The 18,169-nt window shown below is 45.4% G+C and overlaps 1 protein-coding gene across 7 annotated transcripts in view; it reads left to right on the plus strand.

Annotated features, from left to right (window-relative positions):
• LOC144679077 (catenin delta-2-like) overlaps positions 1-18,169 on the plus strand; it is a 1,449,546-nt gene that overhangs the window by 1,188,678 nt on the left and 242,699 nt on the right. For all 7 annotated transcript variants that reach the window (XM_078539356.1, XM_078539360.1, XM_078539354.1 and 4 more), the window contains one exon: positions 13,800-13,983. In XM_078539356.1, coding sequence (XP_078395482.1) covers positions 13,800-13,983 — 184 coding nt within the window. The remainder of the gene's footprint in view (positions 1-13,799; positions 13,984-18,169) is intronic.

An 18,169-nucleotide genomic window follows, 5' to 3' on the forward strand; every position in this document is an offset into this window, starting at 1 on the left:
TAATGGTTGTTGAACACAATCCTCCAGGATCAAATCAATTCCTGTTACAATTTGCTGGTTTGTATAACTTTCTTGACTAATTACTAATCTAAATACCCTTATAAGGCTTGCAACTGTAAACATTCTTGGCTTCCTTACCCCTCCGGCCTTCAATTCATTTCAGTGGGCTACTGCCTCTCAGCATATGTATGGTTTCTCTCTCAGAGTCTCAAGAGTAATAAACAGAAGATGCTATCTCTTTGCTGGGACTCTCGTTCAAATATTTCAATAGAGAACACAAATTTCCTGGGACTCTCTGCTGTTCAGCTTTTGCTTTTCTTTAAATGATATGTTAACCCTTTCGACCCATATTGCATATCAAAAGGTCATAGTCTGCTAGGCTGTGGTTCTTAAATCACTTCTCTATGGCTATGAGACATGGAAAACCTACCTGGGTCACATAAAGCAACTAGACGTATTCCATCTTCGCTGTTTAAGATCTATACCTGCAACATCCTGCAGCAGGACAAAATCTCTAACACTGAAGTACTTGAAAGGTGCTGCATACCTGGCATTGAGAGCATGCTCGTCAGAGCTCATCTTCAATGGTTGGCCATGTGGTTCATATAGAGGAATCCTGCATATCAAAGGTGGTATTATATAGCCAGCTGAACGTGGGAACCCACACCATAGGATGTTGTAAACCTAGATACAAAGACATTCTGACATGCCTTTCTCTCAGAGCCTGTAAGTTAGACCCCACTACATTGGGGAAAAAAAATCCTGAACAGATAGAATGGAGAAGCTTCAGTGTGGAATTTTCCGTGCCTATTGGCGGCGGGCGTGTTTGGTGGCGTGGGTGGACAATATGGCAAGAAGGCCAAAAGTTTGCAATCGTCCGCTCTGCCCATCAATGGTGAGCCGCGTTTCCCGTCATCGGACGTCAGGAACTTCATTGTAATACATCTGCATATCGTTATAAGCCCAGATCGCAGAATCATTGATTCATGCTGGATCATCCGAGCACGCTGACATGTTTCACAACTGTACATAAGTGATGTGCACCTGGCGAGCTGCACTTCACTCGGGACTTTGAGGTTTGTTTGCCTACTTTGCTTCGGGCAGCACTTGCAGTCATCAGTGCCAGGCTTCGGAGGCAGCACCACATCACTTTTAGGGGAGCCCACGGGCAGGTCTCTACCTACCAGACAGACATAAGGCTTTTCAATGGCTGCAGGACTAGAGCTATCCTGGAGAAGAGGGGTATCCCAGAGTGTGTGGGGGAGCACAAGTTGATCTGTGCAACTAGCTTCAAGATGGTGAGAGCTGAGGAGGCAGTCCCCAGAGTAGATGAGGTCAGATGGAGATGTGAGGGTGTGTGAGAGAGCGCGAGTGGTGATGTCCCTCGAGCTGCAGTGAGTGAGATACCAATGAATGTGTGATGGCTTGAGTGTGTGAGTTTAGAGTGATGAGATGGTTGTCTTACCCTGGCAGCACGGATGGGATCATTCATCCTCTTTCTGCATTGGATGGCCAACCTCTTTGGTGCAGCATTGGCACTGATCACCACTGCCACCACCTACCAAGTCAGAATAGTGAGATTGCTGGACCTCCTGCGGCCAGAGTGGGAATAGAGGACATCACATCGGGCCTCCACAGTGTCCAAAAGGTGTTCCAGGATCACGGCACTGAATCGCGTGGCTGAAGTCTTCTTGTCTTTCCGGGCCATGTTTTCTGTGCGGCAGTCCTGGGCTGGAAGCACAGAGGTGTGCGCGCGGCTGCACTTTAAATCTGGCACCCAGCAAAGCGGCAAGGTGGTGGCGTGGCGGGTAAATGAGAACCTGCCCGCCCTCGAAATGGCGTGTTTCCTGGGAATGCATGATTAACGAGACGGGATTGGAACGACACGGTGTGAAAAGCCACCATTGCGGCCGGTGGGTAAAACGTTTTTTTTCCCGCCCACTACCGCACTTGGTGCAAATCTGGGACAATTCTGCCCTCAGTCATGGAACAGTCTCAACGGCACAATTGCACATGCCAGAAAGCCAATGCCTTCACCCTTCCTTCCAATGGTGAATTTATATGTAATATTTGCAATCAGATCTGCAAATCAAGACTTCGTTTATCATATTTCAGACACCAACCTAGACAATGAACAACTGGTCTCCTTGCTGAGCTCACATCCATTGAAGAGAAGGAAGATCCATCATCAAAGCCATATTCCCTAACTCCACCCCCTTGGTGACGTCAATGTATCTGAGATCAATGCTGTACATTATTGCATCAGGTATGAGCTGTGCTTAGATGGTAGCACTCTCTCCTTTATGTCTGAAGGTTGTAGATTTGAGTCCCAACTTTGAGCACATTATCTGGGGTGATGCTCCAGTGCAACACTGAAGGAATATTGCTCTGTTGGAATTACTGTCTTTCGAATGAGATATTAAACCGAGTTTGCCCTCCCAGGTAACGGTAAAGATTTCACACACTACTTTACAGAGCTCACCCTGGTGTTGTGCCCAATATTTAACCCTTAACCAACATCACTAGTAGGAAACAAATTATCTGGTAATTTACCTCATTGCTGCTTGAGGGACATTGCCATGTGCAAATGTGCTGCTACGTTTCCTATATTACATCTCAAAGTTCTTCATTTGCTGTAATCATTTTGAGATGTCCTGAAGTTGTCAAATGTGTTGTATATTTTCTCATGCACCTATCTCAGCGTGTTCTATTATGGAGATCTTTAACCATTTTTTGCAGCATTTGTTTTTTTATCACTATGAGTATTATTGTCCATTGTATAACACATAGAGTTTTAAAAGCCACTTTTCCATAAGTACGAATATATCAAGAATATATCAAGTACCTCTCCTGAACCCAGTAGATCCTCCAGTATGCTCTTCCAGTTATCAGCATTATTTATAATTTTAATTAGGTGCTCCTTCCTTCCAGCTATCCAATCTCATCCTAATTCAGTGGAACATAGGAACGTGGAATGTAGGGGCAGCATTAGGACCAGTCAGCCCCTCGAGCATGTTCCACCATTCAGTTACATCATGGCTGATCTGTATCTTAACTCCATCTATCTGACTTGTTTCTGTATCCCTTAATACCTTTGCCTATCAAATATCTATCAATCTTAGTTTTAAAATTCTCAAATGACATAGCTTTGTGGATATAAGAGTTCTGTGTTTTCAATCTATGTTCCTCTTCTATGCTGAAGAAATAAAAGCCTGCTCTACGCAAACTGTCCTCATAATTTAACACTTTTAGCCCCGGTATCATTCTGGTGAATCTGTGATGCAGCTTTTCCAACATCAATATATCTTTCCCTGTAGTGCAGTACTCAAAACTGAATGTAGTACTTCAGATAAGGTCTAACCAGAACTCTGTAAAGCTGTAACGTAACTGCTACCCTTACCATTCCAGTTCTCTTGAGATAAAGACCGACATTCCACTAAGCCTTTTTAATTTTTTTTGGACTAGTCTACAAAATTTTAAGAACTTTTGTACTTGGGCTTCTAAGTCTTTCTATTCCTCCAGCATCCTTCACTTCTCGGCATTGTCTGGCAATGCTGCCATGAAGGTGCGCACTACTTCCACGGTGGAAAGGATTGGCTCCAAGCTCTGTGCGATATCCTGGGCCACAATGGAGCCAGACTCCTCCATGGTCCTAGACAGTGACTGGAGGCTATCTGCCAATGCCCAAAGCATCTCAGTGTGCATCTTCCTCCGCGTTCACTGATAGTCCGCACCAATGAGGTCCTCATCTGAATCCCCTACAGTAGAACTGATGTGGGGCCTCACCCTCCTGGGAGATTGCACACGAACTGACCTATCCATTTGTCCACTTGTGCCCTGTGACTCACCACCTCACTGTAAACTAGCGTCTAAAGTACACGTTGTGCCAATACCGGAGCTGGTGGCTACGAGTGATAGATCAAATGATAGTGCTTCATCTTCCAGGTGACCTTCCTCCTCTTGTCCCTCAACTTGCCTCTAGAGGGGTTGAGCAGCTGGCAGTTCCTGGCTATCTGTAAACACAAAAGCATAAGGGGAGGGTAGAATAAAAGTAATGGAGATGGATGGAATGGAAATCTGGAGATTCACGGTCACTCCCTCTGCAGTTTCCATTTCATGGTACCTCTCAGGATGAAGATTAGGAGGGGAAAGGTGCATAAGCCTGTAACTTACTGTCATCCAAGATGGCCTCTGCTGCACAGAATTTAAAGCATAGAACCAGGCTATTCCACCCAACTGAACATTCATGCTCCACACAAACCTCCTGTCATTTTACTGCATCTAATCTGTCAGCATATTTTTATATTCCTTTCTCCATTGTGTACTTATCTAGCTTCCCCTTCTACGCTCCTATGTTATCCGCCTCAACTGCTGCATGGACGGAATTTTATGGCCCCTCCTGCTGGCGGGATCTTCCAGTCGCACCAAAGTGAATGGAATTTTGAATGGGTCGCCACATTTTCTGGCCTCGCCCATGCCACGACGGGGCTGTAAAATTCTGTCCCATGTAGTAGCAAGTTCCACATTCTAACCACTCTAAGGAATATAAATGGGGCTCTTTTTACAAAGAAACAGTGCCCAGGCTAAGTGGATTTACAGCTGAGACTGGAATGCTCACCGTTTCCTTCAGAAATCACAGGCTTGACTACCCTTCCCACCCCCCTCCCTCAGTCCCCACCCCCGTCCCCTGCCTCCACACTCTTGCTTTGTGAGCTGTGAAAGGACATTGAATGGGTTAAAACTGGGTTTTTGAGAGACTGGGCTTCGATCCACTCTTTAATCATGTAAGGACATGGCACTCGGTGACATTCCTTTGGTGTCTCAGTGATAACAAGCAACATTTTAAACCTTACACACAACTTAAGATAGTCAACTTGAGTTCGAAAACTATAAAACAAAAGCTTGAATAAAGCATAACCACCAATTTGCCCTTTTAAAATCAATGCCTTTAGAAGTGGTTTGGTTAATTTCTACTTTCAGGACTGTTTGTCAAAAAAGATGGCATCAGCCACAGCAGCAGCAGTTGAATCCAGACTTGCTGTCAGCAAAAAAACTTAAAGGTGCAGTGGAGTGACTTGAAAAGCACCAATTGATTTAAATCTTAAATCTATGCAACTCAGTTTGTAAACTTGGACTAATGAACATCAATAACTCTAATTCACAAAGAAAGAATAACTCGCATATAGCGCTTTTCACAACCTCAAGATGTCCCAAAGCACTTTGTTGCCAATGAAGTACTTTTTGAACCATATCCACTGTTGTTGTGTAAAAAAACATGGCAGCCAATTTGTGCACAGCAAGCTCACACAAACAGCAGTTTGAGAATGAAGTTAATCTGTGTTTGGTGATGTTGATTGATGGATAAACATTGGCCAGGACACCAGGGTGATTTCTTGAAATAGCGCAATGGGATCTTTTACATCCACCCGAGAGGGCAGACAGGTTTAATGCTTCACCCGAAAGATGGCACCTCCGACAGTGCAACACTCCCTCAGCACAGTGGTGGAGTGCCAACTGAGATTATGTGCTCAAGTCTCTTGGATCGGACTTGAATCCACAACCTTTCTGGCTCCGAGGTGAGAGTGCTACCAACTGAGTCACTTTCGACACAATGTTCAGGTCAAACTCAAAAGCAGAGGGAGTCAGTCCAAATAATATGTATACATGTGCAGCTATAGTTAACAGAAGTTAAAATATTGTTAAGCTTACTAACATCTGGTCAGTGGTTAGTTACTTTCTTATTTCTTTGCCATGTTTATAATAAATTCCTTAGAATATACAACTGAGTAAAATAAATTCCTGCTGAATAATTAGAGATAGGAATATTTTTGCAATCGATGTTAACTAAGGTCAGGACCACAGAGAGTTAATGCTGCTTGTGTTCCGCAGAGTGAGTGTATAAGTGGTGGAGCTGGTTGCGACAGAGCCGTTGCACAGACTGCAGTTCCACAGGGAAACTTAAAGGACAAAACGTTCCAGCACAGCCTGTGCCAGTTTTGGGAAAGGGGAATCTGCTCCACTTCCCATTTTAATCCCTTCCTTTCCTTTCATCAGAGCCTCATCTTTTACTCTCTGATGTTTGCGACCTAATTCAGCTGGCACCTGCATGACACAGGTTTCTATTTCTTTAACTCCTAACTCTTTTCCTACTCTGGGTGTGGATAACTAAAGGCTCCTTTTCATAAGAACATTAAGGTCTTTGCTTTCTGTCTCAGGGCTAACTCTTTTTCCAGGTACCAACACCCATCTGGGACCCTCCACCCCTGCTTGTCCCTCCGTAATTTTGGATTTCCAGCATCCGCAGTAGCTTTTAGCTTTTTGTTTTTATCTCTGTGTTTAATTGACTGCCACCTCTCTTCAAGAAATGCCCTCTCTGAAGAAGTATTGTTCATCCGTCGCCTCAACAAGCTGTTAACTATACTCAGTTCTGCCGAAGGGTCATGAGGACTCGAAACGTTAACTGATTTCTTCTCCACCGATGCTGCCAGACTTGCTGAGTTTTTCCAGGTATCAACACCCATCTGGGACCCTCCACCCCTGCTTGTCCCTCCGTAATTTTGGATTTCCAGCATCCGCAGTAGCTTTTAGCTTTTTGTTTTCATTCTCCTCCTATTCTAGCTTTCTCCTTATACTCCTCATCCCAGAACACCTTAGCCCATTCCATTGAGTTATTATATTGGACCACACCCAGTGCAGAATCTGTTGCCTTATGCTCAAGACCAAATTGTTCAGTGAATTTTTCTAAATGAGATTTGTCCACCATGGTGACTTATTTAAAGTGCAACTGTAACCCATAAATAGCAGAATTAGTCAGTAGCAGGTATGGGGTCCTTATTGTATCAGATTGCACGGGAATCAGCCTTGTAGTCTGCGTTTATGACGTACAATGTGTTATCACTTGTCTGGGTACACATTGTTAAGCAGCTAGTCACACTGATGTCAGTTAAATCAATAATGATAAGCAAAAATTCTTACAAGCAAAGTTTCACTTATTCAAAGTTTAATCCACCAAATCAGGCAAAATACTTCCAATCAAGTGTAACAAGGTCCCTTGAGCTAAATATTTCCAGATCAAATTTAAATTACTCTTCCAATTTGTTGGTTTATATACCTTTCCTGAATACAAATTACAAATATAAATGTTGCTATAAAGCCAGCAGCCGTACATCTAGTTACAAAATATAAATCATATGATATAAATATATATATAAGATATATATAACAGATAAGATTATATTATTGATTGATGAGGTGAAAGTGACTTCATTTTCCATATCCTGTTTGTCACATTTATAGTTTATTTATCTCTTCTTCCCAGAGTCGCCATACTTGCTTTCAATTAAGTATCTATGGGCTAGTGTCTATTGGTATAGAATCATAGAATCGCACAGTAAAGAAGGAGGCCATTAGGGCCAAATTACATGTGCCGGCTTTTGAAAGAGTGATCCATTAATCTCATGCTCCTGTTCTTTCCCCATAGCCCTTCAATGCTCTTCCTTTTAATATATTTATCCAATTCCCTTTTGAAAGTTATTTAGTTATTTATTTTATTCATTCATGGGACGTGGGCTTCGGTGGCTGGGTTAGCATTTATTGCGCATCCCTAGTTACCCTTGAGAAGGTGGTGGTGAGCAGCCTTCTGGAACCGCTGCAGTCTATGTGGTGTACGTGCACCCACAGTGCTGTTAGGAAGGGAGTTCCAGGATTTTGACCCAGCAGCAGTGAAGAAATGGCGATATATTTCCAAGTCAGGATGGTGACTTCCAGGTAACGGTGTTCCCATCTATCTGCTGCCCTAGTCCTTCTAGATGGCAGTGGTCATGCGTTTAAAAGGTGCTGTTGAAGGAGCCTTGGTGAATTCCTGCAGTGTATCGTGTAGGTGGTACACACTGCTGCTACTGTGCGTCGGTGGTAGAAGGAGTGAATGTTTGTGGATGTGGTGCCAATCAAATAGGCTGCTTTGTCCTGGATGGTGTCAAGGTTCTTGAGTGTTGTTGTAGCTCTACTCATCCAGGCAAGTGGGAAGTATTACATCTCACTCCTGACTTGTACCTTGTAGATGGTGGACAGGCTTTGGGGAGTCAGGAGGTGGGTTACTCGTCACACGTTCCGAGCCGCTGACCTGCTCTTGTAGCCACAGTATTGATATGACTATTCTTGTTCAGTTTCTGATCAATTGTAACCCCCAGAATGTTGATAGTGGGGGATTCAGTGATAGCAATGCCATTCAACATCAAGGGGCGATGGTTGGATTCTCTCTTGTTGGAGATGGTCATTGCCTGACACTTGTGTGGCGCGAATGTTACTTGCCACTTGTCAGCCCAAGCCTGGATATTGTCCAGGTCTTGCTGCATTTGGACATGGACTGCTTCAGTATCTGAGGAGTCGCAAATAGTGCTGAACATTGTGCAATCATCAGCGAACATCCCCACTTCTGACCTTATGATGGAAGGAAGGTCATTGATGAAGCAGCTGAAGCTGTTTGGGCTGAGGACACTACCCCGAAGAACTCCTGTAGTGATGTCCTGGAACTGAGACGATTGAACTCCAACAACCACAACCATCTTCCTTTGTGCTAGGTATGACTCCAACCAACGGAGAGTTTTTCCCCTGATTCCCGTTGACTCCAGTTTTGCTAGGGCTCCTTGATGCTGCACTCAGTCAAATGTGGTCTTGATGTCAAGGGCAGTCACTTTCACCTCACCTTGAGAGTTCAGCTCTTTTGTCCATGTTTGAACCAAGGCTGTAAGGAGATCAGGAGCTGAGAGGCCCTGTCAGAACCCAAACTGTGCTTCAGTGAGCTGGTAATTGCTAAGCAAATGCGGCTCGGTAGCACTATTGATGACCCCTTCCATTACTTTGCTGATGATGGAGAGTAGACTGATGGGGCGGTAATTGGCCAAGTTGGAGTTGTCCAACCTGGGCAATTTTCCACATAGCTGGGTGGATGACAATGTTGTAGCTGTACTGGAACAGCTTAGCTAAGGGCACGGCAAGTTCTGGAGCACAAGTCTATTACCGGAATATTTTCAGGGTCCATAGCCTTTGCAGCAGCTTGTGCCTTCAGCCGTTTCTTGATATCACATGGAGTGAATCGAATCGGCTGAAGATTGGCATCTGTGATGCTGGGGGCCTCTGGAGGAGGCTGAGATGGATCATCCACTCGCACTTCTGGCTGAAGATTGTAGCAAATGTTTCAGCCTCATCTTTTGCACTCCTCTATCATTTAGGATGGGAATATTTATGCAGCCTCCTCCTCCAGTGAGTTGTTTAATTTTCCACCACCATTCACGACTGGATGTGGCAGGACTGCAGAGCTTAGATTCGATCTGTTGGTTGCAGGATCACTTGGCTCTGTCTATCACTTGCTGCTTGTGCTGTTTAGCATGCAAGTAATCCTGTGTTGTAGCTTCATCAGGTTGACAGCTCATTTTTAGGTATGCCTGGTGCTGCTCCTGGCATGCCCTCCTGCACTTTTCATTGAACTAGGGTTGATCCCCTGGCTTGATGGTAATGGTAGAGTGGGGGATATGCCGAGTCATGAGGTTACAGATTGTGTTCGAATACAATTCTGCTGCTGCTGATGGCCCACAGTGCCTCATGGATGCCCAGTCTTGAGTTGCTAGAGCTGTTTGAAATCTATCCCATTTAGTACTGGTAGTGCCACACAACACAATGGAGGGTATCCTCAATGTGAAGGCGGGACTTTGTCTCCGCAATGACCGTGCGCTGGTTACTCCTACCGATACTGTCACAGACAGATGCACCTTCAGCAGGCAGGTTGGTAAGGACGAGGTCAAGTATGCCTTGCCCTCTTGTTGGTTCCCTCACCACCTGCCGCAGACCCAGTCCAGCAGCTATGTCATTTAGGACTCACATGGTCCATCTCTGACAGTCCCCTTCCCTTCCTTGACCTCTCTGTCTCAATTTCTGGTGATAGACTGTCCACCAATATCCATTACAAGCCTACCGACTCCCACAGCTACCTCGACCACAGCTCCTCACACCCTGCTTCCTGTAAGGACTCCATCCCATTCTCTCAGTTCCTTCATCTCCGTCGCATCTGTTCTGATGATGACACTTTCAAAAACAGTTCCTCTGACATGTCTTCCTTCTTACTTAACCGAGGTTTTCCAACCACGGTGGTTGACAGGGCCCTCAACCGTGTCAGGCCCATCTCCCACGCATCTGCCCTCACACCTTCCTCTCCCTCCCAGAACCATGATAGGGTCCCCCTTGTCCTCACTTATCACCCCACCAGCCTCCGCATTCATAGGATCACCCTCCACCATTTCTGCCAACTCCAGCATGATGCCACCACCAAACACATCTTCCCTTCACCGCCCCCCCCCCCCCCCCACCCTGGCGGCATTCCATTGGGACCGTTCCCTCTGGGACATCCTGCACCTCAACCCCCTCCCATGGCACCTTCCCATGCAACCGCAGAAGGTGCAACACTTGCTCCTTTACTTCCTCTCTCCTCACCGTCCAAGGGCCCAAACACTCCTTTCAAATGAAGCAGCATTTCACTTGCACTTCCCTCAATTTAGTCTACTGCATTCGCTGCTCCCAATGCGGTTTCCTCTACATTGGAGAGACCAAACGCAGGCTGGGTGATCGTTTTGCGGAACACCTTCGGTCTGTCCGCAAGCATGACCCAGACCTCCCTGTCGCTTGCCATTTCAACACTCCACCCTGCTCTCATGCCCACATGTCCGTCCTTGGCCTGCTGCATTGTTCCAGTGAAGCTCAGCACAAAGTGGAGGAACAGCACCTCATCTTCCGACTAGGCACTTTACAGCCTTCTGGACTTAATATTGAGTTCAACAGTTTTAGATCATGAACTCTCTCCTCCATCCCCACCCCCTTTCCGATCCCCCTTTTTTCCAATAATTTATATAGATTTTCCTTTTCCCATCTATTTCCATTATTTTTAAATGTATTTCCATCCTGTGTTTTATCTCTACCTTTTAGCTTATTTCGATCCCTTCCCCCACCCCGGCTATCTGTACCTTGCTCGTCCTGCTTTCTACCCTTAATGTCACCTATTATCACATTCCTTAGATAATATCACCACCTTCAACACCTCTTTGTCCTTGACATCTTTTGGCTATCTCCACCTATCACTGGCCCTCTATCCAGCTCTACCTGTCCCACCGCTCCTTAAACTAGCTTATATTTCACCTCTTTTCTATTTTTCCTTAGTTCTGTTGAAGAGTCATACGGACTCGAAACGTTAACTGTGTTCCTCTCCGCAGATGCTGTCAAACCTGCTAAGTTTTTCCAGGTATTTTTATTTTTGTTTTGGATTTCCAGCATCCGCCATATTTTGCTTTAATTTAGGACTCAGCCAACTTGGTCAGTAGTGATGTTACCAAGCCACTCTTGGTGATGGACATTGAAGTCCCCTACCCAGAGTACATTCTGCACCCTTGCCACCCTCAGTGCTTCCTCCAAGTGGTGTTCAACATGGAGGAGCACTGAATCATCAGCTGAGGGTAGGCAGTAGATAGTAGTAATCAGCAGGAGGTTTCCTTGCCCCTGTTTGGGCTGGTGCCATGAGACTTCATGGGGGCCAGAGTCAATGTTGAGGACTCCCAGGGCAACTCCCTCTCAACTGCATGCCACTGTGCCGCCACCTCTGCTGGGTCTGTCCTTGCCGTTGGGACAGGATGTACCCAGCAATGGTGGTGTCTAGGACATTATCTGTTATGAAGACTATGTTAGGCTTGATTTCTCCCAATTTTGGCACTAGCCCCCAGCTAGTAAGGAGGACTTTGTAGGGCCAACAGGGCTGCGATTGCCATTTCAAGTGCCTAGGTCAATTTCATTCATCTGGTTTCATTACTTTTTTGTGACTTTGTAGCGGTTTGATACAACTGAGTGGCTTGCTAGGGTATTTAAGAGCCAACACAAGTCACATATAGGCCAGATTTCCTTCCCTAAAGGGGCATTAGTGAACCAGATGGGTTTTTACAAATCACAACAATGGTCATCATTAGACTTTTAATTCCAGATTTTTATCGGATTCAAATTCAAATATCTGCCGTGGTGGGATTCAAACCCAGGTCCCCAAAGCATTACCCCAAGTTGCTGGATTACTGGTTTAACGACAATGCCAGTATGCCATCATCTCCCCATACTTTTGGATCTGCTTCCGCCACCTATTCAGACGGTGTATTCGAGATCATTACAACTTGCTGAGTTTGAAAAAACACTCTCCATTTAAGAGAGCATGTATGGTTCCTCTCTGAGTCGCAAGCATGATCAGCAGTAGGGAGATCCAATCAAGCGCTCCTTTGAGAAAACAAATGTAGAGGCTTCAATTTGTGTGCAGCTTCTGTCATTCTTGAAACAATTGTGAGGGACTAAGACCTCACACTATATATTTTTAGAAAATATATATGGATATGCTCATTACTATTTCTAAAATGTTAAAATTGATCAAAGACCTTTAAAATGGCTGAACCTATGTCTGTCTGCCTGTGACCCCTGAACAAAAGAAGCCACTTTGCAGTATTAGGAAACCTGACACAAAAACCAAAAATTGCTGGAAAAACTCAGCAGGCCTAACAGCATCTGTGGAGAGAAAGACAGAGTTAACATTTCGAGTACGATATTGATTCGAAACATTAACTCTGTCTTTCTCTCCACAGGTGCTGTCAAACCTGCTGATTTTTTCCAGCAATTTTTGTTTTTGTTTCAGATTTCCAGCATCTGCAGTATTTTGCTTTTATTTTAGGAAACCTGACACTTTGTTAACTCTGAGGAGCCACTAACAACTCCCTGAGGACTGTACAGCCCAACGCCAAAGAGAGCTATACAAAGGCCACCTGCATTTAATAACTCAGGCTGGCCAGAAGGAGATGGATCATCTGCTAAGACAAATGCCCCACGATCTTCTTTTTAATTTCTAATGGCTGAGACACGTACCAACCATTGGAATCCAGACGATGGATACACACCCTTTGTCAAAGATGGTGGAGAGTTGGGAATCATGTGACACAGGCCCCTGACTTGTGGAACAAGTAATATTGCCTTGCTGAATTGATCAGTTCAGTTTGATGTTCACCACCTGATTAGTAGCCTCACAGAAAAGGAGCTCTGCCCAGAGTAAACACCTGGCCCCCATCTGCTTCTGATGGAAATTCTGTGCAATCACCTACAAGATTGACTCATCTCTGCTTGCCTATCTCATCATGTAAAGTCAACACTGCCAGAAAAGTGAATTATACAGCATTGGTTTTCAACCCACCGACCCCCATGAGGGAATACCTCATTAGACTTTGATTCTACATTATGAAGCCCATGTGAAACAATATTTATTTTCCTGTGGTCTCTGTACTGAAAAACCTTCTTTTCTCTATCCCTCTCTTTACTGTCTGAGTGTGGAGGTGACGTTGTAACCCCTCCTTTCGCATTTTGAATGTGTGCAATAAACTAGCCATTTAAGTTCATCTTATCTCGAGTTTACTATGTTATTAATAGAAAATTGGATCACACAAAAACTGAGGGGTTGGGAAATACACCACCACTTATAAAGTGGGAAACAAATCACAACACCTTTCCGTTTACAGACGGGTGGTGAGAGGAGAAATTAGTGCTGTTTAAATTAACCCCCCTCCTGTCTGTAACACAATACAATAACCCTTTTCTACTCACATCTCCCAACGTTCGCTGAAGTATAAAAATGGCATCACAAGTGCAATGGGGTTTTCAGCATTATGTTGTATAATCCTTTCCCAATCCCTTTCTCCTTTGAACAATGCATTAATATCTTGCCATCTTTCTTTTTAAAGGTGTCTTGTGGAACCTGTCATCATGCGACGCACTGAAGATGCCAATTATCCAGGATGCACTTGTAGTGCTTACCAACACGATCATTATTCCACACTCGGGCTGGGATATTTCGCCTCACCAGGAAGACCGGAAAATTCAGCTCCACACATCAATGGTCTTGCGGAATGCCACTGGGTGCCTGAGGTCAGTTGGCGCAGCCTTCGCTGTCGTGCATTTTAAAATGTTGAGTCTAACAAATGTGAATGGGAATTTTTCTGCCAAAACTGGGGTGTGGAAGCATCCCTCCGATTACCCTGGATTGTTTCAACACCCCAAGGCGTGGTTCTATCACTAATCATTTGCAGTTATTAGTGCATAAAGGTAAAAGGCCATTTGGGGCTGACTGAAGTAATTGACCATATTCTTAGCAAGTGGAATAACTTTTATACCAGTTTAATCTCTCCCCCGAATTTGTTGTCTTTATGTTTTCTAAAAGATTAGTGAGCCTTTCTCTGATTTCGTGTTATTGTGAGGAGAGAGTGTGTTCTTGATCCTGTCAGGAAATTCCATTATTTTGGGTAGAAATTAGCTAAAGTGATCCATAAAGCAAAGCTGACTTCAAATATATTTTGGTGAGGAGGATTGGGGGAATAAAATTTTAAGTTGTATTTTGTTACTCCAGGAGAAAGTTATGTTTCAGGAAAGAAAGAAAGAAACTTGCATTTATATAGCATCCTTCACCACCACAGGACGTCCCAAAGTACTTAGGGCAGAATTTTACGCCTTGTGGGCGGGCGCGCGCCCCACCCAATCGGGTGTAAAAAAGCGCGAGAAGACGTTGGACGAGCATCCCGACATCATCCCACACGGGCGCAGTCTTCAGGCCAGTGGGTGGGCGCAAGTGACAGAGCCATGCCCGCCATCAATTAAGAGGCCACTTAAGGCCATTAAAAACGCTCGTCGCAATGGAAAAACGGGCAGGTGGGCAGCTGACCTTTTGCAAAACCTCATACAAGGACAGGATACAAATGGTCAGTAGTATTGCCAGTGTGAGTAGTGAAGAGTTTAGTAGGTAGTTTGCTGCTTGTTGCTTATTTGAACATAACAGCTTCATCTCAGTTCTGAGCTTCATTCTTAGCATTTCTAGGCTTCATTTCAAGGCTCATTGGTGTCTCCAAGGCCCTCGGAGGATTTTGACAATATGGACCCTTCCAGGTATCAGACAGCCTTCTTTTATCCTGACAATGGGGATTGTGGTCTCCGCTGGTGACACCTCCCCTGAGGAGGAAGAGAGGGGCAGAAGGGAGAGGAGGCCATTCAGCTTCCAGGGGAGTGACCTGTGAGAGGGGAGGCGCAGGTGCAAAGAGCGCTGGGCCAGCAGGTAGTCCAAGGAGGAAGGGGCTTCAGAAGATGCCACTATCCTGCTGCCAGGGTTTACAGGCGGTGATGCAGCTACCTCAATATGTCCGAGGTGCAATGCTGAAAAAAACTCCGCCTCTCCAGGGAGACCATGACCTCCATTTGCCAGATGATTGGGCCTGAGATCAGCTCCGACTGTGTGGGTGGACACCCCATGCCAGTGGCTCTGAAAGTCACAGCAGCCCTCAACTTCTATACCTCCGGCTCTTTCCAGGGGCTAGAGGGGGATCTGTGTGGAGTCTCTCAATCAGTTGCGCACAGTTGCATCAGGCTGGTGACAGAAGCTCTGTTCAGATGGGTAATGATATTTATTCAGAATCAGAATCACACAGTGCAGAAGAGGCCCTTCGGCCCATTGAGTCTGCACCGACACGTGAGAAACACATTCATTTCCATATGGATGAGGCCAGCAAGGCTGAGCGAGCCAGAGGTTTTGCAGTGATTGCTGGGTTTCCCCACATCCAGGATGAAATCGGCTGCACACATGTGGCCATCAAGGCGCCAGTGTGTCAGTGTGCCTTTGTCAATGCATCCACTCCATGAATGTGCAGATAGTGTGTGACCACAGGGTGCAGATTCTGCGAGTCTGTGCACGGTACCCTGGCAGCTCCCTATTATCACACAGCCGATGGTAAAAGCTGAGTTGTTCAAATCCCAGAGTGAAACTTGAAGCAACTGTCATAACCCATTTTTTCAATTTATATGTTTCGAGATGTAGGCTTTGAATTCAGTAGTAATAAGACCACTGAGTCTCAAGTGTTTTTTTATAAAACTAAATTAAACATTTATTAATGCAAGAAAGATTGTAAACACATACATACATCTATAAAATTACTACTATAATAACTACAAAAATCCCCTAATTAATCTGATTCTCAGTTACACCCGCATTAAGGCAACAGTAAAACTCATAGATTTAAAGAGACACCTGGTAGAGCACACCCTGGATAGCCGCATTCAAAATGAGTTTCTTTCAGCTCCTTGCAGACAGACTTGAGGCTTACAGGCTGGAGGCTTCACACATTTGATGGATCTTGAAATGCCTCTGCCTTACACACAATCTCCTTTCTCCTTTATACATATCTTTCTCTTTGAATGTGAATTTTCCATTATATTACTAGGCTTTTAATTTTACCTCTTCTAACAATAAAATCCTTTGATTCCACCAATTTTATTAGTAAGCTAAAAAAAATGAACACATTGCTTGGCGTTTTCTAGCTAGGTGCAAGAATTCACTCATTCTTTTGAATGCTTTATTTAAAAATGAAAATTGCCCCCTTGACACCTAAGTTTCTAAACTTCCCCATGTTTATCTAATTACCATTTCAAACCTACTTCTTTCTATAATTCAAAGCCTTCAGATCAGCTGGCTTTAATCCAATTAAGACACACACACACAAACACACACACGATGCTTATATCCTGAGACACTCCCAGGTGCCGAGGCTATTCAGTGCTCCAGCCCAACTGGATGGATGGCTGCTGGGTGTCAAGGGCTATCCGTTGAAAAGGTGGCTCATGACACCTCTCCACCACCCAAGAACAGAGGCAGAGCAGCGTTATAATAGGAGTCTTACCTCCGCAAAAGTAGTGATAGAGAAGACCATAGGTCTTTCGAAGATGTGCTTCTGATGCCCGGACCATTCAGGGGGAGCACTACAGTAGCCCCCCAGAGTGGGTATCACTGATATTGGTTGCATGCTGCGCTCTCCACAATCTTGCACTGACAAAGGGGACCCACTGGAGGAAGAGAATCTTGATGCAGCTCCACAGGCCACAGAGGATGAATCCAGTAGTGAGTCAGAAGAAGAGCACGGTGTGAGAACGCTGAGGGCATGGAGGCAGACCTTTGTATCCTTCAGGGAGGCAGGGACACCAGGGATGCCTTGATCCAACATTCCTTCAGCTGGGCTGCCAAAGATCTGCTTCCACCTCATGCCAGGGCTGCCACCTCCATCCAGCATGTCTGAAATGACCCTTTCCTTTGAACCCAAAGTCCATTCAGTGCCTGTGCAATAAAGTTTAGAGTCACTCACACCCAGCATTATATACTGGCATACCCTGCACCAAAAAAATAGGTGAAGCATACTCAGGCCATTACAACAAAAGCAAAATTTATTTCATTTTGAGAGTTCAAAAAAATTTACAAAACCTTCTCTGGTCTTCATTCCCAGACCAGTAAATGTAAACAAAACATTTCACAACAGAAGATCACCCACGACCAGTCCCTCTTGTGCTTATGGTGCCTAAAACTTACGTGTTAAGTGCTATGTCTTGGTGCACCACCCCCCCACCCCCCCCAACTTGCTGGCAGCCACATTGGAGACAGCCTGCTGACTCTTTTGTCCTGTTGACCTTGATGACCTTGGTGGTTGTCCTCTAGCCAGTGGAGCCTGTACTGGCCCCACCTGGAAGGGTGCGGCCAGTGCCACTGCTGGCATCTCCCCAGTCATCATAGCCTCATCAGATGCCGCGGTCACTGGCAGAGGGACGGAGGAGCTGCTGCCATCACCCAGAGCGCTCTGAGAGGAGCCCACAGAGATGACAAGCAGCCTGTGCACCAACGTGAGGTCACTCAGGACCTTTCTGCTCGCCACTGATGGACGGGCACCTAGCTGGGATGCTGTGTGCTTCATCCATCCCCCATGCTGACACTGACCACCTGAGGTCATTGCCTGTCTGAGGACTTGCAGGTCCGAGTACAACCCCAGGAACCCCTGATTCTGTTCCTGGAGCTGTCTCCCCATGAAGGTCGCCACTTTCTCAATGGAGGAGGCAATGTATGTGACCATGAGGGTCAATTCAGTCCTTATGCTCTGCATGGACTCCTCCACAACAGAGACCATGGCACGCATACCCTCATGGATCTCCAGCAGATGCTCCCGCACATCCCGCTGCACATCCAGCATCTGCCACCGAATGGGCGACTCTAGAGGTTCATCATCAGCCTTCGACTCAGCAACGTCGTGGT

Source organism: Cetorhinus maximus, chromosome 3 (genome assembly GCF_964194155.1).
Source record: "Cetorhinus maximus chromosome 3, sCetMax3.hap1.1, whole genome shotgun sequence".
Taxonomy (NCBI): domain Eukaryota; kingdom Metazoa; phylum Chordata; class Chondrichthyes; order Lamniformes; family Cetorhinidae; genus Cetorhinus; species Cetorhinus maximus.